This window comes from Pollachius pollachius (genome assembly GCF_949987615.1).
Source record: "Pollachius pollachius genome assembly, chromosome: 1".
Classification (NCBI taxonomy): Eukaryota; Metazoa; Chordata; class Actinopteri; order Gadiformes; family Gadidae; genus Pollachius; species Pollachius pollachius.
In genome coordinates, this window is record NC_136934.1 from 10134989 (window position 1) to 10159262 (window position 24274).

General features: G+C 46.2%; 1 protein-coding gene across 4 annotated transcripts; it reads right to left on the minus strand.

Moving 5' to 3' along the window:
* Positions 1-68: 68 nt before the first annotated feature.
* On the minus strand, positions 69-24225 carry nipbla (NIPBL cohesin loading factor a). 4 transcript variants are annotated; one of them, XM_079737511.1, is made up of 49 exons: positions 23877-24225; positions 22305-22374; positions 20917-21068; positions 20615-20780; positions 19657-19757; positions 19439-19553; positions 19146-19309; positions 18733-18881; positions 18462-18549; positions 18031-18252; positions 17263-17511; positions 16914-17089; positions 15523-15745; positions 15048-15230; positions 14740-14937; positions 14286-14447; positions 14044-14144; positions 13789-13875; positions 13175-13406; positions 12809-12960; positions 12640-12720; positions 12424-12524; positions 12134-12263; positions 11943-12025; positions 11341-11473; positions 10864-11007; positions 10043-10129; positions 9610-9830; positions 9330-9432; positions 9121-9219; positions 8689-8835; positions 7816-7950; positions 7511-7609; positions 6342-6395; positions 6128-6236; positions 5868-6019; positions 5527-5667; positions 5317-5410; positions 5071-5225; positions 4843-4933; positions 4414-4587; positions 3848-4038; positions 3475-3582; positions 3150-3350; positions 2782-2928; positions 2273-2658; positions 2010-2184; positions 1592-1789; positions 69-1315 (listed from the first exon to the last, which is right to left on the minus strand). In XM_079737511.1, exons 3-49 carry the CDS (start codon positions 20978-20980, stop codon positions 953-955), a joined length of 7134 nt encoding a protein of 2377 aa, XP_079593637.1. In that variant the 5' UTR covers positions 20981-21068; positions 22305-22374; positions 23877-24225; the 3' UTR covers positions 69-952. The 4 variants fall into 4 exon arrangements, with proteins under 4 accessions (XP_079593637.1, XP_079593635.1, XP_079593636.1 ...); XM_079737509.1 differs by having other exon boundaries at positions 16257-17089; XM_079737510.1 differs by having other exon boundaries at positions 19439-19556.
* Positions 24226-24274: the final 49 nt, after the last annotated feature.

Below are 24274 nucleotides of genomic sequence, written 5' to 3' on the forward strand. Positions count from 1 at the left end.
TCACATGTAACACTTTCAGCAGACAAGTGACAAAGAGAAGTAGAAAATTTATTGCAGTATTTGTTCCACCAAAAGGGGGTAAGGATCCCCTTCCTCTTATTACTAGAGTGACCTAAAACAACAAAATCTACATTTACAAAATATCCTCCTGCAATAGGCCACATATACTGCATGCGTAGTTCGAAATAGAATAAATTATATCCAGAGGAATCTGCCATTATACAGCATGGACAAATAAAAATGAACAAAAATAAAATCCGTATTTGTTTTCTTTTTCAAAGATCTAAAAGCTAAAAGGAAAAAAAACATCAGGGTGCTAGTATTATAATAAACTCCAAAAACACTTTAATAAGAACATCAAAAAGACTAATTTCCAACATTCACTTAGGTTTTATTCTTTTTTTACAGCTTTTTTGTCTTCAGAGATATAAACATTTTACTTTTTTGTCGTGTTAAACTATGATACAGTGGGAGTAGAAATGAGCGACTAGATTCTGCTGCACAACAGCGAAGGAGCTCCCACAACAATGTTGACGAAACATTTCCCTCCCCCTCGGGTCTCTTCTTCGGCAAGACATTTCAAGGGATAACGTGGGCAAATTATTCCATTTAATGCCTCCTGGATCCTATCCTCGGCGCTCGAACACAAAACAGAACATGAGCAGTCTCTCTATTATAAGTCTTTGTTTTTTTTGTTTCATTTTTTGCAAGAATAATGCATGTAAAAGTATGTAGTGTCAAATATTCTTGCACTCCTGTGTTTTTTTTACAAAAAAAATGACGAAGGGAGGATGGGGAGGAATCCAGTGAAGTTTGGCTGCGTTGTCGGAAGGGGAGGAGCGTGGAGGTGGAGCAGGACGAGGTGAGAGGAGGAGGAGGAGGTGGTGTCTCGGTAGATAAAGTAGAAATGGGGGCAAGAAAAAAAAAAAAAAAAAAAGGAAAACTGTGGCCATTAGCTTGCGCCTCCCTCTCGCGCAGCGTACAGCGAGCGTAAAGTCTGCACTACCTTGTTGCTCAGTTTGTGGTTGCTGGTCATGGCAATCTTCTTGTAGATGATATCAGACTCCTTAATAGTGTCCACCCAAGGCACCAGTTTGCGACCGTCCCGTTTCTTGGCCTCTGCCCAGGGACCTGAGTAGGAGCCGGCCATCCAGTGGATGCTGTATCCGTTGGAGGTCTTCTGGATGACTCTGGCTATCTGCGGCCGGTCCTTGTATTTGGGGCAGCACAGAGCGATGACGTCCATGGAGTCCACGTTCTCGTTCATGCGGCCCGGGTCGGAGGAGTCACCTGATCGCTTGGACCTTCGAGAAGACTGAGGAACAAACAACGGCATTAGTGTTTAGATCCCAAGAGCATACTTTCAACATAAAAAAAAATAAGCATTGTTGGCAATCTTTTTTCAGTTTCAGTGTATACTAGTAGTATCGTTATGATGAGTATGCTTGAATCTTTAGCATTATTTAGTCATTTAGCAGGCGCTTTCATCCAGAGCGACATTCAGTGTTTATTTGACATACATTAGAGAGCAGGCAGTGGTGAGGCATCTTGCTAAAGTGTGCGTGCATGCGTGCGGGTCTTCACGTCGTACCCCAGGGGTTCTCTCATCTCCCTCGCTGTCGTCGTCGTCGGTCTCGGGGCCCGGCTGGTTCCGTGTGTTGGCGCCCGTTGCGGGGCCGGAGCCTCCCAGAAGAGCGTTTATGGCTTTGTTTCGGATGTTAGCGCTGGCCGAGGCTTCGCCCTCCTCGTCCTCCTCGTCGGGGTCAAGATGTTCCATCAGAACCTTGAACTGAGGAGGATGGGTGTCAGACGCACACACACACACGTACCCAAGCAAATACCAAATTGTTTCTTTTGATGATGACTAGCAGTATTTCATATTGGTAAATATAGTGCTGTTTTGGGGTTCAGAACAGCAGAGGTGTCTAAGAAAGTAATCCTTTAAGTTGATTTATTCCTCACAAAAAACAGCGTATGGACAGACGCATTGGTGCAGCCCTTCTACTTACGTCTAGGTACTGCTTGACTATCCGTTTCTTGATGTCATTGGTGAGCGTGGCGTGGGCAATGTTGTTTGAGATGAAGTCGAGTGTCTGTCGCGGGTTAAAGTGAACCGTACTTTTTCTGTTCACCGCCTTGTCGTAAATCTTGGCGGACTCCGTTGGCGAGTACTTCTGAATTTTACTGTTGGATAAAAAAATATGTAATACATGGTTATTTATACCCTTTTTCACAGGATAATTGAACCTGTGGCAGCCATGAAGAACCTTACCTATCAGAGAATCCGTATTGGTTCTTGAGGTGCTGTTTGAGCACCAGCAGTAGCAGGATCCCCTGCACGGCATTGGCAAAGTCCATCAGCGCAGTGGGATTCTCCGGCAGCCGCCTCAACACCTTCTCCGCGTCCTCGATGTCCAGATCCTCCAGGTCCGACTCCGAGCTCTCGGATTCCGCGACAGGTTTTCTGGACTTCTTGGGCCGCCGTACCACCTCCTCCTCCTCGTCCTCGCTGTGGCCGCTCCGGGCATCGTCGCTCCGGGGAGAGTCGCAGTTCATCTTCTCTTCCTCCTCGCTGTCCGACACGGCCTTATGCTCCTTCTTCACCTTCTTCTCCTTTTTCTCCTTCTTCTCCTTCCGCCCAGGCTCCTTCAGCAAAAACTGTGGCACAGGAATACACCCAACTCTAAACAATCTGAATACTTCCTTTTTTCCCCTCTTCCTTACAGGTTCACTTGCAGGCAGGCTGCATGAACATCGGTCTCCAGAGCCCTTGAGTCTTACCTCTTTGAAGGTCTGCAGAAGGTTGCTTCCAGACACGGACAGAGTGATGTCTATATGGTGCATGATGAAGAGGGGCTCCTCCTGGCTCTGGTAGGGGAAACAGGCCAGGTTGTCGGCAATGAAGAGAAGCATGTTGACGTCCATTTTCTGCAGGTGGGGAAAAGGGAAGAGCGACGGGTTCAGACTCAGAAGTTTACACATACTACGCTTTCCTTCCGAACTGTTGTTGCAAGGTTAAGGTAAAGCAATACTGGACTAAAAATAGAGAGCGACGAGCAAGGTAGGAAGCGTTTGACGTGTGACGTAAACAGGGCATCCGCAGCGCCGGTGTTTAGAGACGAGAGCAGGGGGGGGGGGGGGGGACTCACGGCACTGTCGTCGAAGAGGTTGAGGAGGGAGATGAGGAAGGCGCGGCGGTGCTGCCGGTTGCTCCGCACCATGCTGAAGAGATGGGCGCAGAGCGCAGAGTTGGTCTCGTCCTGCCGCCAGCCCCTGATCAGAGCACGGCGCGACGAGACGATGGCCTGCTGCACCTGGTATGACATCTTCATCCCAGCCACCGCCTTCATCTGAGCACCACAACACATGACACTTGTTCACAGGAGCATTTAGAAAAGAAGCACATTTCTGTTTTTTTTTTTTTGATTGAGGCATAATGCTTCATAGATACACTCAATGAGAAGCCCGACTTACATGGATGAACCCGGTGTACTTTTTATCGATCTCTACCAGCTGCTGGTCTGCTTTGTTCCTCATACTGGGCTCTGGGTCTGTTCCCATGGCAATGAGGTATGGAACGCACTGCAAACAACAACAAAATCATCCATCTCAAAAGAAATATTGTGTAATGCATTAAATTATGGATTACGGTTTAAATACAAAGCAAACTGCCCTCAGTGTGAAATTCCAAACCATGGATATTTCAAATTTCTAAGTATCTTGTTTACATTTCTAATTGCAACCCATCATGATATACCTCACTAACATTTAATACTGACACAAGCTAGTATTCTACTGCGGGTTGCATATTGTATGTGTGACTTTGAGACGCTGCAAACTTGCTCACCTGCACTGGGTGAATGAGGCCCTGGTTGAGGGTAAGAGCGATGACGTTGAGTGCGAAGTGCCGTACACTGGACTGGGTGTGGAAGAAGGCCTCTAGCACCTGCTTCAGGTAGAGCTGCATGATGGAGCTGCTCATACCCGAGGAGATGTCCCCCATCTCCTTCAGGTCCTCCTGCTTCGACAGCTTCTTCCCTGCACAAACACGAACAGACCCGATTTTTTAAATGGATGCTTTTAGCAAAGTGACATACACTGCATTTTTTAAGATTGTCATTTAGGAGGAGGAAAGTGATTGCTCATGGATGTCTAAAAGCTGACTGGAGAGTGGGGTGGACAGAACCATTCTCCTGGGAGACAAACATCCGAACTGCTTGACTATCCTGCCACACGGCCTACAGAGAAAAGCTCAAGGCTGGCAAGAATGAAACCTGAACAGGATCTATCCATGGGTCTTCTTGTTCCTTGCATAGATGACACCATTTTTACATCCTATATAAAACCCAGGCATGGGATTCTAGTGAGCAAGAGATCCTCTGGTAAGGATCGGCCAGAGGGTGCTTTACTTACATTCCCGGTCAGCCTCCTGCATCCGTGAGTCCTCTTCCTGAAGGTAGGTCTGCAAGTTCTTCAGAATCTGGATCTTGAGGTTGATGGAGGAGGCGCTGTCGGCCAAAATGCCGTTGTACAGGTTCTTCACGTCGGGCACAAACATCTGGCTGGGGTGCATGATCACAAGGAAGCCTAGGGAATGGAGGGCCAGCATAGCATCGTAAGCATTGGTAGGCAAGTATAAAAATCATCTGTATATTAAAATGAGCTAGCCCCAACAATATGACAACACCCTGTGGAGGGTTAGAACCATAATGCATCAGATTTAAGGAAAAATAAACAGAACATAAGCTGTCTAGTGCTCTGTTAAATAGTTTACATTGTTTTGATTAATAGTGGGCACAGGTGTCCAAATCCTTTATACATGATATCACATAGTGGACCTACCTAAACCAATGATGGCTTTGGTCTTGACCTCCTCATCCTCATGCTTGGTGAAGTACAGCAGAAGCTCAAGCACCTTCTCCTTGATCACAACCTGAAAACGAAACCCACAGGCTCTTAGGAAACACATTCACTTATAATACTACATCGGTGAAAGGTAAGCAAACCAGATAAGGCGGGGAGTGTTGGGTACGTGAATGAAAGGCGTAACAGATATGCAGGTGTGCTCACCTTGTTGGGGCCCTTGAACTCCTCCAGGTCAAAGTCAAAGTGTCGACCGAGGGCGCCCACAGTGAAGAGCGAGCGCAGAAGGAAGGGCTTGTTGGCGGCCAGCGTGGTGGAGTTTGGGTCCTCCAGGTGCTGGACCTTCAACTTGTTCAGCGCACCTGCGGAGGAAACACAAGCACTTTCAATGCCGCTTTCATTCCTCAGGGTTTACGTCCAATGTTAGTCTGTTGGGGGAGGGGGGCAACTCACCATAAAACCTGTTGAAGCAAGCCCAGACATACTTGTAGTTGTGTGTGACTCTGTTAACCACCGCTCCGAGGCAGCTCACACAGTGTTGCACCACCTGACGGGGGAGATAAGCCGATTATTATACAGATATATTCCTTAACAGGCAAAGAGATATTGTCACATGCCAGCTGGAGTAGCAAACAACACTGTTAGCCAGTGCTCGCCACCTACCGTCATGCCATACTTGATAATGAGCTTCATGAGGTCTTCTTCTATGGTGACCAAGAAGGTCTCACTGGGGTGCTCCATCAGAGGCACCACCAGCTCCAGGATCTTCGCCACGTTACAAATGACCATAAAGTCATTGGCAGTCTGTTGAGGGGGAAGTATCAGCATTACATACAGATCTCTGAGCTCTGGCAGGAAACTTGAAAAATACAACCATGTCTGAGCTATCTTTTGCTTTTTTTGGCTCTCTTTCGTGCATTCACTCCATGTCATATAGTGAAACATCTCCAGGGGATGACATTCACAACTGTGGGCATGACACATTCATGAGTGCGGGGGCTTACGTTGCACTTGGTTGTCAGGTAGGGTTGCATGGTCATGGCATGCTTGACCATGAGCTGGGCCCTGATCTTGCTGAACAGGTAGAGGGTGGTGATGCAAGCCACCTGCCGTGTCGAGTTCACCCCCTTGCTCTCTACAGGGGCATGCACAGCACCTAAATCAGAGAACAAACCACCGTAGGCGTTTGTACGATGCTAGACAACACATTGACATGTTAAAATAATACAACACTCATTCTTTCGTGGCAGACAAAGGAACACACCTGCAAGGGACTCCTCGTATTTGAGGATGTGCTCCACCAGATTGTCCACGAGCTGAATGCAAGCCTTTTTGGCAGGTTTGTAAGTGGCGTCTTCTTCAGTTTTGAACAACTGAAGCGAGGGCAGAAATTGAGTTTAAATTACATAATTCTGCCCCTGATGAATCCAACACGTGCTTTCCACATGTGATTATGGAATAAAACAGTCAATACTTACGTTTTGAAGCAGTTGCTCAAACCAGTCGTAGCCAGTGTCTTTGCATGCATCCACCTGATAAAACACATCACACACACACACACACACACACACACAACAGTGAGAAAAACTGTACATATATCACATTAAGGCTTCAGACTACTAATACGGACGATACGACTGCAGTGTTTCCCACAGACCAGGTAGCAATGTGTGGGGGGGGGTGGGATCAATCGCGAACAAAATACATTTCAAAGTGGACGGCCCACCAGGAGACCTCCCGATCTTCCCGATCTCCAGCCTCTGCTGCAGAGCGAATTAAAATCGCGGGCAGAACGGCCTGGGGGTCTAACACCGTCATATATATAAACTATAACCGCATTTCACATGAATCGCAATTATTACACGGGTCTTCTCAATGCCATGGAACGCTCCGTTCACTTGCATGGGCCCTTCACAACTTCCGGAGGTGAATTATATTTGATAATACACCGTTGCTAAGTATAATCATGAGTATAATTGACCGTTGTCAAGGAAAACAAAGGATTTTCTGCCTCAAAAGACGTCTTTGGTATCACTCCGTGAGTACCGGTAACTTGTCAACCCCAGCGTCTTCGGTTGCTAAGCGACGTCAACGTCTTTGGCGGACTGTTTCTCTGCTGATCAACACTACGAATGCTGATAACAAATAAATTGTAAATAGAGACACCATGTGAAGTTATTTTTTCGTTTTGGCAAGTAGCCGTGTAATAAGCCCCTGTCAGGGCTTATTTTACCGATAATGACCGGTGTTCTATACATTATCCCTTACATATCCCGCTTCTTCAGGTTTGCCTTTGTAGGCGCGTTGAGAGGAGGAGCGGGCGAATCCTCTGTCAATGCGTGTGCATGTATGATACGCAGGTTTATCCAATAAGTGGTAGTGTACCCGCGCACCATTGGCATGTATGCGCGCTTGTCTCTGTGTGCGTGTGTGAAGGAGAATGACCAGGAGAAAGAGTGCTATGCGAAGATGAACGAACGGAACGATATTTATATTTCAAAATCGCTTAAAAAATAAAACAGAATCAATTTGTGGCGCTCTGTGTTGATTCTGTGGCGCTGCGCCACACATTGGTCTATGTATGGGAAACATTGGTCTGAGTGAATATAATAAAATTAAATGAATGAAAGCTGAAGGTAGGACCCACCACATCGGTAATGTTGAGGATTTTCCTGGTCATGGCTTCCTTATCGTGGGCTGGGGTGGGCGTAAACCACAGCTTCTGGAATGTCTCGTTTACCAGTTTCTGTAAAACATTTGCATAACCACAATATTAGCAATAACATTAGCGATATTCGCTCCCGGTGAACACAGCCTTTTTCTGCATTAGCATGATGAGTGAACACATATTACGAAGAAATAAAGCGGCGTGTTCTTTATCGATGTTAAAAGATGCATGTCGCAACATGTCCACAGCAGGTGAAAACTGAAGTGTTCAGGGAGGACTCCTACCTTGATTCCCTCCTCGTCGTTGACCCTGCGGATCATTCTTACACACATCTCAGTAACCTTGTTGAAGGTGGGCTGCTCCAGACAAATGTCCCTCAGAATCTTGATCACCCGCTTCCTGACGCTGATACCAGTGTCCTGGAAAAAAGAAATGCAGGAATACTGTCAAAAAAAGGCCACCTGCCAATGGCAGATAGGTTTGATCATTTGGCAGGTTAAACGATTCAGGATTACATATTGAAATATTTGTAAGGCTGATATATTTTTCCACTGGCAGTTAAAAAGAAAGAAAGAACATTTTTGACCTGGCAATGTTTCAAAAAACAAAATCTGAAAAATAAACCCAGTCTTATAACTACAACCCTCTGTTTACAAAGCAGCAGCACAAAGTGCAGTGCCTGTGGTCTACCAATAGATGGCAGTAGAAGACAAGTTTACCAAGCAGGGAGTGAACTTATGAACTCCTGTTTCCATGACAACAACCACAACAATTTCTATTCACACTCGGAGGCTGCCGAGCACAAAGAGGAGAGGCGCTGTGCATCGGGTGGCCCTTCAGATTAAAACGTATACACGCCATAGCCAGCACTATAGAAATGGGCGACTCCCAGCTTGTGAAGATATTCCACAGCCAATAGATTAAAAAACACCAACCTGTCCCTCCAACCCCGACTCCTAAAAGTGTTCCACAAAAAAAATAATCTACCCCTCACAATACAATTTCGAAAAGCTAAAAAATAAAACGTTTGTTAGCCTTAACAAAAATTCCTCGCTGCAAGGTCATTCCGAGGACATGTTTACTCCTTGCACTGTGTGTGTGTATGTGTGTGTGTGCGTAACGGATTGCCTGTGGGTGAGTGCACACGAGCCAATTACCAGTATCCTCTCTATGAGCATGTCGTAGTACTGCTCGGTGAGCTGGGGCCTGCTGAGCACGAAGCGACCAAGCAGCTCCACGGCGGCCTCCCTCACGCTGGTCGAGTTGTCCATCAGCCGGCCATGGACGCCTCTCTGCATGTCCGACTGCAGAGGGGAGGAGAGAGGGACCCCGTCAAGGCTGCGCCACACAAGGATCCGTGTTCAAGGACCTTGAGTAGCTCGGGTAATTATCGTTACGTTTACTTCTCAATACAATTTGACCGAGAAGCAGACTGGCAACCCGACAAAATCCTTTACCGCCAGAGCCACTGCCAACAAGTCAAGAATAAGATAGGAAAGGATCATTCTAATAATAACACAGCACAATGTACAGCACAGGAGCCTAGTGTGAGAGTGACAGAGGAGACCAGATGATCGTCTCGCACGTACCCGGGCCAGTATACTGGGATCCACGGCCACCACCTCAGAGAGACACTTCATGGCTTTAGTCCTTACAGCGATGGCACTCTCCCCGAGGACTCGCAAGATCTAAAGCACAGGAAGAACAGGCACCCGTGTCAACAGGGTGAAGTCACTCAAAGGATTTATGACAATGTGAGGGTGTCGAAGGTCTTGGGGCGTTAAGTGTGGGTCCTTACCTGTGTTAAATAAATATCAAAGCTCTGGGAAAACGGCCTCATAGAGGCCAAATAACGCACAATCAGACAGGAGTCCTCATAGTCCACAGTGTCAGAGTTCATTCTGTGGAAAACAAGGTGGCAACAACAGGGGAGAAACAGTTAGGAACTGTACAGGGAAGAGGACGAAACCACATCACGTATGGGGAAACCCCTATAACCCCACCAGACGCTAATGTGTTGAGACAGATTAACAAAACAGCATGTGGTCACGTTACAACGATCGCCATTTAGTCCGTACTTGAGTGTGGCGAACTGCGCCGGCGAAGTCTTGATGACGTTGCGGAGGAACTTCTTGCGCTTTTCGGCGCGCTGCATGATCTCGCCGGTGGTCTCCACCTCCTTGGCGTGGTGCTTGTCGTCGGACGAGTCCTCGTCCTTGGGGTTCTGGTTTCGCATGGACTTCTCTGCCTCCGTGGTGGTGTCCCGGAACCACTGCGCGATGTAGAACTTTCGGGCAAACTGGGTAGTGAAGGAAAAAAGGGGGGCAGTTGTGAGGAGCTTGTAGTGGATTTGTAAATTTTCACTTCAATTAATATTGGCTACGTCAAGCACCTCTGCATTCAAAACATGCAAGGTGCCTCTCGGGGCCAGAGAGGGTGTGAAAGCGAATTTTGAAGGCAATGTTACACGTCATTAAGCACCGCCATAGTACTGTAAGGTACCACACTTACAACCAAGGACGCGTCGGTTTCTGCATTTTCCTCCAAGTAGTCCAGTAATGCCTTCTGCAGCTGCTGGGTCTCATCATTACCTGGCGCCTAAAGACACAGAGGGAAGGAGAGAGAGAGATTCCATTAGCTGTTGGAGAGGAGCAGCCGATTGGCAGCCTTAGCTCAAGCACTCGGTAAGATATGAAAAAGGATACAAAATAGAGTTCAACTGCAACAGAGAAATAGAGAAACTCTACTAAAACTGAATGTGCTGTTGAAAAGAATGATAAACAAGCAGTTCAAATCAAATATATATATATATATATGGATGTCTACATCTCTATATCCATCTTTCCCCCCCCAAGCAGTCGGGCTCCTGGAGGAATCTACTACCCATAAACCAACCCCATGTACGATACAAGAGACTATTTAAATACATATTTACTGCAATTGCACATTATTTTTTCACTGCACTGTATTTTGCACTACAAATCAACCATGGGTGGTACCACTACCACTTGATCACTATACATTTCTGCAACTTATTTTTCTTCACTTTTTTAAAATATCAATTAACTTTATATTATCTTGTTGCTGCCATGTGTGTGTTGAGGTACCAAGCATTATTATTTGACTTGTGTACTTGCACAATAAGAATGTAATAAAAGTAATTCTGAATATATTTATATCTACACACACACACACAAAATATGTCTGCATTATCCATTCTTGACCAGATTCGCTTTGAAGCCAACTGATTAAAATCCAAAAACATATTTCACAGGGGTACTAAATGTTTCCAACCCCTAACTCCATCTCATTTAGGAAAGCCCTATCTCTACCTCTTGCAAGATGCGGTTGATTGACTTCTGGTCCATTTTGCTGGTGACGGCATCCTTCCTAAGACGAGCAGCCACAGTCCCCAGGTAATCCAGAGAGGCCACCCTTAGAGCCATCTCAGTCTGCTTGTTACTGAACTGGTGCACCTAAAACCACAGAGAGCAGAGTCACACATCAACACCTGGAGTCACTCCATTGCTGCACCAAAAGGCTGCGTACCTCACAGAATGGGCCCCAGCTTCTAATTAAGCACGTTGGCATAGACTCCCACGGAGGTTTGATTTATTGTTTTTTTTAATTTGAATTAACTTTTACAAAATACAACTGTGTGCTTTCAATGAATCACAGCAAAGAAAAGATTTCGGGACTTAATCAAGACCAATTGGACATCCACCGTTGGACAGAGTGCTAAGTTGGAACACCCCAGCAGGGCTCCATGTCCAGTAATAAAGTGAAAGCTCTGGGGCTGCCAGACGCACCAGTAGCCTGCCAAGCAGGCTGAGCAGCAGCTCCGCAGCGGGCCACTCCGGCTTGTTGACCGTAGACAGCAGGTCCTGGACAAAGTTCTCAAACAAGGGCCGGTAGTCCTCTTCACCCTGCTTACTGCCACACCTGGAGAGAGTGGTGACGCAACATGGTTTGAGATCAGTGACGGAGTGGGCAAATGTCGAAGAGGTAGGCACTAAACATCACGAGTTTGAAAAAGACATGCATAAGCAAATATTAAGTGGCCTTCGTTAAACATCAATAAAAGCAATGGCCGTGCATAAATGTTAAGGCACCGGCGGTTGCACGTCAAAAGCAGTAGCGCAACAACCCCTTTGTGCACCTTTTGTAGTGACATGAGTAATTAAAATAACGTGTTATAATGTCTTAAACAGAGATATTTCTGTCCATCACTTAAAAAACAAACGGTTCAAAATAAACATTGTTAAAGCCTTTGGCAAGAAAGTCAATCCTTGTCTTCCCTTAGAGGGTTTATATACCTAGAGGGCGTGACACCCTTTCAGACTGTAACTGTGACTAGGCTATACAAATAACATTGTCTGGAGTTCTCGCCTTGGGCTTGTGTGCGTCTTACTTTTTAAGGAAGACCGACAGGAAGTTCTGTGCTGTCCTCATGGCGCACTCATAGGAGTTGGTAATCAGCAGATCCTGGTCCATCTGCACACAAAAACAGCCAGAGGCTTCATGTTATAAACCCCCTTCAAAACAGGCGCTTGCGTCAATAGCTTCTGTTAAGTGTGTCGCAAATGGCCTCTGAACTCCTACCTTGCTGTCGTACTCGTCCAGGGCATCCTTATCGTTGGGCAGGTGGACAACACACTGGATCAGCTGCAGCACCAGGGCTGTCACCATCTGGATGAACAGAGGCTCTCCGTCCTTGTCCGAGCTGTTCAGTCTGGAGAGAGAAGCATACACACACGACGGTTTAAAAGTATTCAGGAATTTACTGTGACTTAGAGAAAAAGAGCAAGGGAGAGAAAGAGAGGGATTTGTCTTAAAGGTAGCATACAATAAATAGCATAAGAAAACGGGTCATTTTAACTCCAACTCCCTACCGGAAATTCCTCAGGGATCGTTTGCTTGTAGGCAGCCGGGCCAAAGAGGTGAAGATCTCTTCCAGGATCAGCTGCCGATGCTTCTCGTAGCGCGAGAACACCTGCAGACAACGAGCAGGGGATGAATACCAGATCCAGGCGATGGGAGATGAACGTCCCCTTGGGAGGGGCCGGCCTTTAAGATTCACAAGAGTCAATGAGGAGACCGCTGCTTACCGCCGTGACTAGCTTGATGGCGCACAGTTGCAGCTCGCTCACGTTCTCCACAAAGAATGGAGTGATCCCCATGGAAGAAACCTGAAAGAGTGAGTGCATATGGCACGTGAACATTATTAATTATGCTTTAGACCTATGTAATGAGGCGGCTGAGTGTTCGGATTCTCACCTGGAGGATAGTGGTGTCTGTAAGGAGCTGGATCTCCAGCAGCTCCGATAGGTTTGTCACAATGTCACAGACCTTGTTGTACAGCATGATGATCACTCGCTGCTTGTGTGTGGAGCATTTGGCCCGTTTGGCCCTCGAGCTCAACAACCCTCCTGTAAAAAGGAAAACGATTTGATGACATTCAATGATTACTTTAGTTTGTCCCCCGAAGTAATCTCAAAACGGAAAGAAATGGTTTTATAGTTCTGGGTGCCAAGCCGTATGAGTCAATCTTAACACAACACATGTTCCTCCGAAACATTCAAACCAGTTTTGTATGCATCCAATCCAGTACTCTTAAAAGGCCAGAGAGGAGGTGCGTCTTACCTCCATGGGGGTCCACCCTGTAGACCGGGTCGTACTGAGGATAGAGAGTGTTCTGCAGGTGGAACTTGGTGTACTGGAGCACGCGCTCGATGACGTCCTCGATGTACACCGCCTTTGGCATGTGCACGGAGGTCATGATGTGCAGGGCGGTGAGGCAGGCGTCCGCCGACTTGGTGACTCTCTCCATGATGAGGTCTCGCCACAGCCTCTCCTCGTCCTCACCGTCGTGGTCCTGCAATGCACCCCTCGCATAATTACCGTCTCACAGCCTTTGGCAGAGGTCTGTCCCAGGGAGCAACGGTAACCATTTTTCGAGTCAAATACACGGGGGGACAGCGCCCCCTCTGGTCACACACGGTTTGTTGTCAGTTTACTATGAGAACATGTTTCATTTCGACTGCCTACCGTGAGGAATGGTTAAACCGTTAGTTTACACAATCTATTACCCTATAACATTCTAGCAATTCAAAACACATTTGTATTGATTCCTTGTCAAAACATTCACATAGATTTAGCCTTTATAAAAAAATGTATGCGTATATATTTAATTTGTTAAAAAATTAACATCTAATAGTAAATAGTTTTCAAAATTTGGAACAAGAGATGGAGCTTACATGGTTCATCAGTGTGGTAAGCCTGGAGCCGTCCTGAATGTTTTTCTCTAGGATGTTAAGCAGCTTCACCAGTTTATCAGAAGGGATCTGGATAAAAAACAGACAGACAACGCATTTAGTCTCACGGTTGGCAGTTAGCGTGTACGTTTACCAGCCATTAGAACAAAGCTCTGGCTTGCTTCGCCCAAAATGAAAGAATTTTTTTATTATTTAGTTTATGAGTATTGATTATGTGGATTTTGAGTAGAGGAGTACCCTGCTGGAGATGCCCATAGCCTTGATCTTTGCTGACTCACTGCCCAACTCGTTCAGCTGGTGTTTACCCAGCAACATCTCCTGCGGAATCTCATCATCATCTGCCCAAATGACATAGAAAAAAGCACACCTTTTTAGAATTATCCCAAAGGATGTAGGTCCTTTAATTACAGTAAATAAAAGAAAATCGTGAGAGAAGAGACCGCGGATCAAAAAGACCCAAAGCATGTAGACATCTTTACCTATATTCGTGAAGTCTGCGTCTTCCAAGTTCTCCATGATGTTGTCGATGCTGTTCAGGAATCTCTTGAACGTCGACGAGTCCATCAGCTCCTCGTGGGTCAGTTTAGGCTCGTATGCTTTCCTTTTCTTTTGTTTCTCCTTCATCTTCATCTTTCGCGCAACTGAAGATCACAGATTAACACAGTGAATAGTTTCCATCCAATTCAAGTCACGTCAACTATTTTTTACAAGCCAGAGCATAAGACACAAAGCTCAACAAAGAAGTGGTCAAGTTAAAAAAGAAACAGGTAAAATATTCTCCATGTTAACTGCACATCCAGGGTTCCTATCTCCAATGCTACCTTCAACTAATCATTGACTTTCAAGATCCAGATTGGCCTCGAAAAATTGCGCCCGTTAACGACCAACGGGTAGGGGACTAAGCTGGCGCTGGAAGCAGGACGCAGACCCCACCTTCACTGATGCTGGGCGGTGGAGACTCGTCCTCCTCAGAGTCCCGGTAGCGGCTCCCCGAGCCCCGCCTGCCGCTGCCCTCGCGGTGGCCCCCGCTGCTCCGCCGGTGCTCCCCTGACCCCCGCCGCTCCCGCTCTTCCTGCTCACACGGTTTGTCCACGCGTTCCACTTTGTCCCGTTTCTGGCGCTTCCTCGCTGCTGTGGGGACCACGCAGTGCATTGTTAAAACCCACTGTGTGATTTATGGTTTGCTTAACTCGTCCGCGGCGCGCCGGTGTGTCGGCCTCTGCGGAGCCCCGGGTGCTTACATTCTCCGTTGGCGTCGGCGTTGTCGTCGTCCGAGTCCACCTCGGCGTACTTTGGCCGTTCGTTGACGGTGCTTCGCTTCCTCTTGTTCACCTTCACGCGCTCACACAGCGGCATAGTGGACTCGATCTCGGCCAGCAGCTCTGGAGGCAGCTCCTTCAGCACCGTGGGGTCCATGCTGCCACCTGACACAGCGAACCAACAGGGTTTCATGAGTCTCCATGCTCATGGTCAAGCCATTCAGAAGCAATAGGTACTTTATTAATTCCGCTTAAGGATTTGAGTCACAGCCGAAAGTACAGGCCAATAAGAGAAGGAAAAAAAAGATATATATATATATCTAATTATATAACATATTATTGGTAAAAATAAAAAAGTATTAAAAGTAATAAGTAAAATAAAATAAATGAAATAAAAGTAAAAGACTAAATGGAAGGTTGAAACGGCGATTAAAAAAATAAACGGCGTCAGACTTACTTTTTCCAGACTTGCTTGAAGAGTGCCTGTTCTTTCCAGACTTGCTGTGACGGATGATCCTCTGGACCTGGTCGATGGAGAGCTTCTTCAGCACCACAACAGGCTTTGGCCTCTTTGCAAAGTCCTCCACCAGGCCCAGTCTCTCCAGCTTCACCTTGGGCTGCGTCCAGCCGTGCGGTTCTGCCGCAGGCGTCGACACATTGCCGTCTTTGTCACGTTTCACCTGAAAGGGGGTGGTGTAGGATCAAAAAACATGGTTGGAGATATAATTTAGGGGCTCGTAAGGTTTGTAATATTATTTAGGCAGGGCAAATTAAAAGGCAAAATTCCAAAAAACTGAACCGATGAGCAAATAAATTCTTAAGCAGTATGCGATTAACTGGCTTAAATCCAACCAAAAGTAATGGGGTTAGTGTCCAACGAACTTTGGTTAGAAGTGAGGACTAATTATATAAAAATATTCAACCCAAATACCATGAAACCCAGTACCAAAAAACAAAACAATTAACAATAATTATAATTTAAAGATGATGCTCTTCATGAGTCGGCCAAAATACATTTACCAAATGAAGAAAGTAAACCGTTTCTTAAATAATATCCCAGGGATAACCAAAAGGCTTAGAGATGATGATGACATAAAAATGAAAACGGAAGAGAGCTGTGGTGTGATCGTGTTTGTAAAATTGCAGGCAGTTTAATGGTCGATATTCGGTTTTGGATTTGGCTCAGATCACCTTAGGGATCTGGAAGTTCTTCAGCGAGCCACTCTGCCCTCCCAGCAGGTGAACAGGGAAGGAGTCTGGAATCTTGGAACTAGAGGAAGAAGATTTGGACCCTTCTTGACGGCCGCTGCTCCGACCAGGCTCTCCGGCGGAACTGGACCTGAACCCGGATCTATCTCCTCGGTCACTTCGTTCGGGGCGATCGCTACGGTCGGGGCGTTCACCGCGGTCACCGCGATCCGCACGGTCAGCACGGTGGCGTGCCTCAGGTGACCGCCTGTCGCGGGCCTCTCCACCGGCCTCGGGTCGATGCCTTCTGTCCCGCTCCGACTCTCGGTCCCTGTCGCGCTCTCTGTCCCGGCCATGTTCCCCGCGGTTTGATGACTTTGTCGACTCGCTGCGTCGCTCCGAGTTGGGCTTTCCGTCGTGGCGGTGCTTCGACGACTCCCTGCCCTCTCTCCTGCCTTCGTGCTTGTCCACCCGGTTCTTGATCACCTCGGGTCTCCCGTCCGGCTTCAACCGCAAGACCGTGTCGGAGCCTTCCGCTGCAGCCGGGCCGCTAGCTGGCTCCTCGGGCCAACGTTGGGCCTCGAGGGCCGGAATAGGTGCAGCGAGACACGGGTCTAGTTGGCCGTCTGCTCTGCCTGCCTGCTGGAGGTCGATGCTCACCATAAGGGGAGGGCGGCTTGCTCCGTTCCCAGCAGCAGTAGCTTCTTGTGGGGTCAGTTTGCCAGCGTTGCCGCCTCCTGCCGAGCCACTGCCTGGGGCTCCTGTTGGGCCACCAGGGCCCCCTGCACCAGGCACCAGGGGGAAAGAGTCCTGCTTTCTCTTCTTCAACGGCTTGTCTGGAGAGAGAGAGAACAAATAGTGACTTCAAAGCTGAGGAAAGCCCCTAAATTTTGACACTGGCATCTGAAGAAATTACTAACAAAATGATGGGTGATTTCCAGAATGAATGACGAGACGCCGAAATCCATTGAATTTGGATCAGGAAACATCGGTGTTATGTTTTATTCACCTTTGTCTTGCACCTCCTTGGAACATTTCTCGCTGGCAGCCTCCCTCTCTATCCTCTCGATCTCAGCCAAAGCATCCAATTCTGCCTCGTCATAAGGGGAAGAAGGCGGCTGAAGGCCGCTGGAGCCTCCCGTCTGCTGTTGATGCTGTTGGCGTGCTCCTAGGTTTTGTTGAAGCACAGGCACCTGCTGGAAGCCCAGCTCAGTCTCCATGTTTTCAGAATTCTGGTCCATGCCTGGCATAGCCTCACCTTAATGAAAAAAATGCAATTTTGTTTATTGTGGCATAAAGCAGTATTCATTCTGTTCTGACCACTAGAGGGCCAAAGGACAACTAGGAAGAACTACACATTATTTCAAGCAGGAAATTGTGGCACACTGCAATCTTTGGGTCGCTAGTGATTTCATAAGAGGATTTGAGGAAGTTACTTTTTTATAAGTCAAGCAACCGGAAAATAAATTAATGAAAGAAAAAGTCATGCAAGCAAGAGCAAGATTCCTTGGATTTGTTTTTCTACAGGAAGAGTGAGCTAAAGTATTCCAATAGCTGGTTGCCTATACACTGGTGCATAAATGACCAGTTCCATCACATCATACAAAGCAGTTTTAGAACTTGTGAAACTACAACACTGAAATGAGTCAGGAAAGGATTCTACAAACTATGAACAATTTTGATAATAGTGGAACCCCAAGAAAAGCCGGAACTAATCAAAGGCGGAATGAATTCATTGAACGGATGCCAGAAAATATCCATCATAGCAATCACTTACTTGGGGGGTCCGACTCGTTGGACTTGACCCTGGACAGTTTCAGCGTGAGCTTGGTGGAGTCCTTGTTCGGAGAACTGACTATGTCATACATATCCTTCTCCTCTTTGACAGCGGGGCCCTTTTTCCTCTGCTGCGCCTGTTGCTTCTGGTCTGGCCCGCCCTCCCTCGGAGAAACTGCGTAAGGAGGGGGCGACTGCAAGATCAGGGGAGGCCGGGAACCCGCTGAGAAGCAGTGAAGAGGAAAGACCCAGAGAGGAAGGTTTGTTTCACAAATATGAAAAGTGAAAGGGAAATTTAGAATGGCGATCTGACATGTAGTGAAATCAGATGACAGAAATCAGCATGTCAAAAGTAGCGATAACCTTGAGAACCCACATAAAAACCAAAAAGTGAGGAGTTGTGTGTGGGCGCCCTAGCGTAAGTTTTCTTACGTTTCGGCGTCCCTTCACTTCCCGCTGGAGAGCAGCCAGATTGGGGAGACCTCAGGGGGAAGGCGTTTCTCATGGATGCGTCACCCTCCTGGACACAAACCAACAAGATCAGACAAGAGGTAAGCAAATGGATTGCATAGTTCCTTTGCCAAGCACCGCTGATTTTAGTACGTTCTTTACGACAAACAAATTTGAATTACAACACTTTGCAATTTTTCGATTTCCAAATGTTGTACTTAATATTTAATGATTTGATGAAGCATTTATTTACCTCATTCCCGAGTCGGTGCACAATGTTCAGGTAGTCGTCAGTGCCATGCCGGTCGGGGTGGTGGTTGGTAGCATTTGCCATCTGACCAGAAACTTTTCCCTCATGCAGGTTCCTTATGCCCCCAGAAACCATGGGGCTAGCCACAGATACTGTCACAGAAAATAATTTAACGTTGGTTAAAAAGGATGCCGGTGCAAGACAGCACAGAGTTGTCCTATCTGTCAGGAGTTAATGAGCTTAAAGACAGAGCTTAAAGTCGTCAAGCCCTAAACCAAAATATATTGAAAAACGGAATATACATTCAGTGCATTATTATAAATTTTCTTTTGGATGTAATATATGCATGACATTTAAATCAGAAATCCTATATTTAGACCATCCTGATATTGCAAAACAGTGTATATCGGCCTAACCTTGCTGTATCTGTTGGTGCTGGTTGTAGCTTGGGGGCTGTTGAGGGTGAGGGTACTGCTGCATGTAGCCAGTGGCAGGGCTCTGAGGAGTGTAGGGGCTGGGCACGGGGCTGTTCTGACCCATGTACCTGCTACTGGAACCAGTCTGGGGCGACACGAAGCGGCTGCAAACCAAGGGAAGAAATAAGTTAATTGAAATGTTTTTGGTGAGTTAACATGAAAGAAGAATTGGATAATGCAGAAGAAGTTAATAAATACGTGATTCAAATTTTTTTTTTTTAATCTTGACTCACCTTGATGGGTTGGGAGAAATGGCTGCCTGCTGAAAGTTTCCCGACTGTGCTGGACTATGCATGGAATTCTGGGCGAGTTTGTACTGCGGCACCATTTGCTGCTGCTGCATGACGTCTGCTTGGGGAAAGAAAAAACAACGCAAATTTTCAACCTGTTGCAATAAGAGAAAAAGGGGGGGGGAGGGAGAGCATGCATGAGTGTGTGTATCCCTCCATACTTTTCTCCCTGAAGATGCCGGGGTTCCTGGCCAGCATGGTCTGCAGCAGCAGTGGGGCGTCTCCCTCCGGCTCATCGCTGCCCAGGTTATCCTTTAGCTCTCTGGAAAAAAAAAGGCATTATTAGAACAGCAGCCTATTAGGGCCTTGTGGAAGACTGGTGATGCACAATGAGAGCATGAACAGCGGACATGCAGGTAGTTTGGCAGGAAGGTGGCAGACGGGTAGCTCATGCAATCATTTCATTTGGGTGCTATTTAATTATTGAATGGGTTTATTACAGGTCGGCGACAGCTACATTTACCATATATTTTTATTCTGTGTACTTGATGTACAGATACTGTCAGGATATAGTGAGAATTTTGACAATATGACCAAAGTTATTTTCAAATAAATTGCCTACCCTAGCTTTAAAATATCAATAGCCTTTATGAAAAATGCTCAGTTTAGTTTTACATTTGTATTAAAAATAGTTAGAAAATAAAAATAATAAAATGTGCATCAGTAACATAACAATAACAATTCAAGATCCTTTAGCAACATCGTCTGCAGCTTAATGTACTTCACTAGTGAATCAGCCACTAGTAGGCCGCCCTGGACCCACAACAAACTGGATGGGCTTGGAGAGGTTCCCAGAAAGTGAGCCGCCTACAACCCATGTTTTATAGCTCTACGCAACCAAATACAACACAAACAAAAACATCTACAAAGAAACACTCACACCAACGGCAAAACAGGATTTTGACTTGGGCTGGGATAAACATTTGTGTGCACCATAATCCTACGATTTAGTTTTTCAAAAACAATATTGACAATTCCTGCTTTCATACAGCCTCTTTCTTTTCTTAACTAGCATGCCGTTTAAAGTGATAGATCCGGTAATACGGATGGGATAAAGGTAACACTGACATTGAGGTGGATTAAGCGTTAAACCTGATAATGCATCATGATTAAACTCACATGTGTTCTGTGGAAACCTGGTTAAGGCCATGGGCTAGCTGGGACACTAGGTTCTCATCGCGACATGCTAGCAGACAGGTGACGTCCTCTGCAATCCTCCCATTGTAGAGCAGGCTCTTAGTGGTGGTAGCTGGGAGTGGCGAGGGCAGGGGCAGCTGGTTCAACACTGGACATGGAGAGAAAGGGGGCAGATGATCACATGGGATTCAGGTGGACGTCTGCAAAGTTTGAGATGTACAACTCTGTATACAAAGTGAAAAGATGATACTTGGGAGGGGGGGGGGGGGGGGGATTTAACTTACAGTCTGTGAGGCTAGCGATCCCAGCGAGAGTGGTGATGGGAACATGAGGCATATCCCCATTCATGCTGAAGGTGGGGGTGGGGAGTGTGCCGATACACAGGTAGTTCAGGGGGGTCAATGGGCGACACACCCGTCCTCACATCTCCTAACACCTGGTAAAAGAGGACAGCATGGGTCAGCATGAGGCTGAGCAGAGAACGGCAGGCGACCGAAGCACCAGGGGGGAAGGAATCCCCGTGAAGGTGACAGTGAGGAGATACGGGAACAGATGGAACCAATATACAAACACTATCCTGTCCTTTATGTATATGGTTGTAAAATCAGAAATCAATCCACATTCTGATACATACAAGTTATTTGATTTGTGTCCATTTTTACGTTTTTTCTTCTTCCTTGGCAGCCATCATTGCCATTGTTTTGCACTAGTATTGATAAACAGACAATACATTGTTATTAGCCTGAATCAATATTAGCTAAAATTCTTTTTTCTAGAATATGAAAATCCAATTTGATTGATAAACTACTTCCAAGTTGACATGACAAGTTATGGCATTAAACTTAACAATGCAAATAATCCATATTCATTGAATCTCTATTTCAAGACGTAGACAGTTTTTCTGTCCCCCGTTAAATGCCCACTATGTAGGTAGGTATAATAGAAACTTTAGACTTTTGCCTTGTCCTAAGCTGATCTCGAAAGAGATCTGGGCTACTGGATAAGGTAAAATGATATGTAAACTTAAGGAAAAAATAATGATGAACACCAGCCCCTTTCTCTCTCCCTCTTCACTGAGTATCCCAGTCCATCTCTGTTTAAAAACAGACACTGCTCATGGGAAAAGGGCACAGCCCTGGAGATTTATAAACAGTGCTCCTTTAACATAGAGGACCAGAATAGTCATAACTACGGATTCATCTAAGGGAAAACGGTTAGGGGTACCTTTTTTATTTTTATATGGAACATGTGTTCTTCATCTGCAATTAGATAGTCTAGAAGGTAGTGGCCCCCTACTTTACCACCTATATCAAGCTATCTAGCAGTGTCAAATTAGCATTGAAATGAGCTAAAATCCTATTGCATTCGCAATGTCATTTATAGTATTGCCACTTCTTCTTACAAGCCCATGACCCCTCGTCAGAAATGATGAGGAAGAGGTTACAGAAAGCTTGCAGAAAAGTGAGATGCTGTATCGGTCTTATCTCATGAGAGGGATCTCAATTTCTACCAATATAATAGGAGCAGTAGTGACTTCATTTTGCACAATAGGATGACATTTGAGATATCCTATATGAAAACAAACAATTGTTTAAGTATTATGTGCTCCAGTGAACCTGTACCAAATGTAAATGTCTAACTGAGCATTAGCTTCTGAACCAAAAATGTATACCTTTTTGAAGAACTGTGTTCAGTCTCCTTTGGACCCACTGACATTTCAGAGAAAAGTCCTTTCCTTATTTCTGTTGGAAGAAAAATAAGGACATTTGTATATCCCCTTACAACATGGTGAAACTCTTTCTGAAGCACCATCTCTGAACTCCTCATTCCAAAACAACATTTTAGAATGGACACTGTCACACATGCACATATACCTGTCATACAAATTATAGAGATATATAGAAACACAATTTTATAGATGTATCCCATCTATTTAATAGATTGGTCCATAAGTATTGCAAATGCATCAAACAGTTGCGGCCCGTAGCCGACACCAATTCAGTAACTGTTTACATGAACGCAAAGGAAGTCCATGGATGGGTAATGTAAACAATAATGTAAACACCAGTCGTACTCTGTCTCCGTTCCCTCTCTTCTATGCAGGGACTTGGCTGACAGCTGTGAGACTGACAGGCAGGAGGCAGCACAAAAGAACAGATGCACCGTGATGGTGGCGGCCGTAATGGGGGGGCTGCATCCTCCAGTGGCTAACAGTTACCGTATTCAGTTAGCATTGGGGCCAACGTCCCCGCAGGAAGAAACCAAACGGGACGTGTTGTTGTTGCTGTAAGATGCAATACCGTTGACGAGTTGTATTGCTACCGGTAAGGGGTTACACCGATTGCAGTAGCATTGCATATCAAAACCTGGCCGTGTTCAGCCAGCAGCAGGTCAAAACACCCCAACACCATTCACAACTAACGCAAGTTAACAGCAATCCAGAATGGCACCCCCTACCATCCGAGAGTCAAATCCAAATAGCGATAGCGAACATATCCGCTGTTAGATGGACCATTCACAAACAGCAACACAGCAATCGAAAATTCGAATCCTTATTTTTCAACTTAACCCATCAACTACTACGAGCAAACTGCCTGACTAGCTCCCCAGCTAATACGGGAGCTAATGTTTTCAGCTAAACTCACTAACGAAGCTAACAGACTAACGTTTTTCCAACAACAATAGTCGAGCTTTAATTGCTAACTAGACACGCTAACTAGACTGCAATTGATCTTAGTTAATAACAATATTCCACCAATGCAGACTACCTGCAAGTAAAATGGAGAATTTGCACAATAAACCAGGGTGATTTACACTAGCTCAGCGTACGTGAAATCGATTAAAAAAAAGGCTAACAGCTACGGTGTCTGCCGATGAGATGGGGGCAACGACCATAGATTGTAATTCAGTAGCAACGGCCCAATCGCCGGGCTCGACACATGACATCCAGTGGCAACGGCCCAATCCCCGGGCTCGACACATGACATCCAGTGGCAACGGCCCAATCCCCGGGCTCGACAGATGACATCCAGTTGAGGCCGTGCCGTGGAAGCTAACGAAGTAGCCAACGGAAGCTAACGAAGTAGCCGAGCAGCTAGCTAGGTGTGTTTTTGCTCTGTTACATCTCAGGAAACGAATACGACGCCAAAGCAAGTATGCATCGAAACATTTGTTTAGGATTGATTAAAAAAAAAACGAAATTTGGAAGTTTACTCCATCAAAGTGGGTAGCCGTATATGTTTACCTTCGGATGTTGCGTTGAAAGGGAGGGGAATAATGTTTTAGCTTGGTTTGTGTCCGTGTCCGTGTCTCTAGCTCCCCCTTTCTTCTCTCTCGCAGCTCCTCTCGACTGGCTCGCCAGCTAGCTGCTCAGCTAGCCCGCTAGCTATCAACAATAATCCGGGTCGGACCGATTCGTTCTTCATTCGTCAACCAGCGGGGAATGTTTCAACTTTAATGTATGGGAAAACATTCGTTCTTCGGTCTTTAAGTCGGGCTGTGCCGACATCAATACAGAATGGAGCTAATTTCGACAATAAATGAGAAATTTGACGATTGTTGCGATGATCGAGAGTCTCTCCTCTCGTAGAACAAAATGCCGACCGGAAGTTCTGTCGTCGGACTGACCAAAGATCTCAGGAG

Excerpts from the sequence above, each read along its gene's own strand:
- nipbla (XM_079737508.1), bottom strand. The coding sequence starts at position 20,980 with ATGAATGGGGATATGCCTCATGTTCCCATCACCACTCTCGCTGGGATC. Across the intron at positions 12,264-12,423 it reads CGATCCCTGAGGAATTTCCG|ACTGAACAGCTCGGACAAGG; the intron begins GTAGGGAGTTGG and ends TTCTCTCTCCAG. Across the intron at positions 4,934-5,070 it reads AGTTCAAGGGCCCCAACAAG|GTTGTGATCAAGGAGAAGGT; the intron begins GTGAGCACACCT and ends TTTCGTTTTCAG.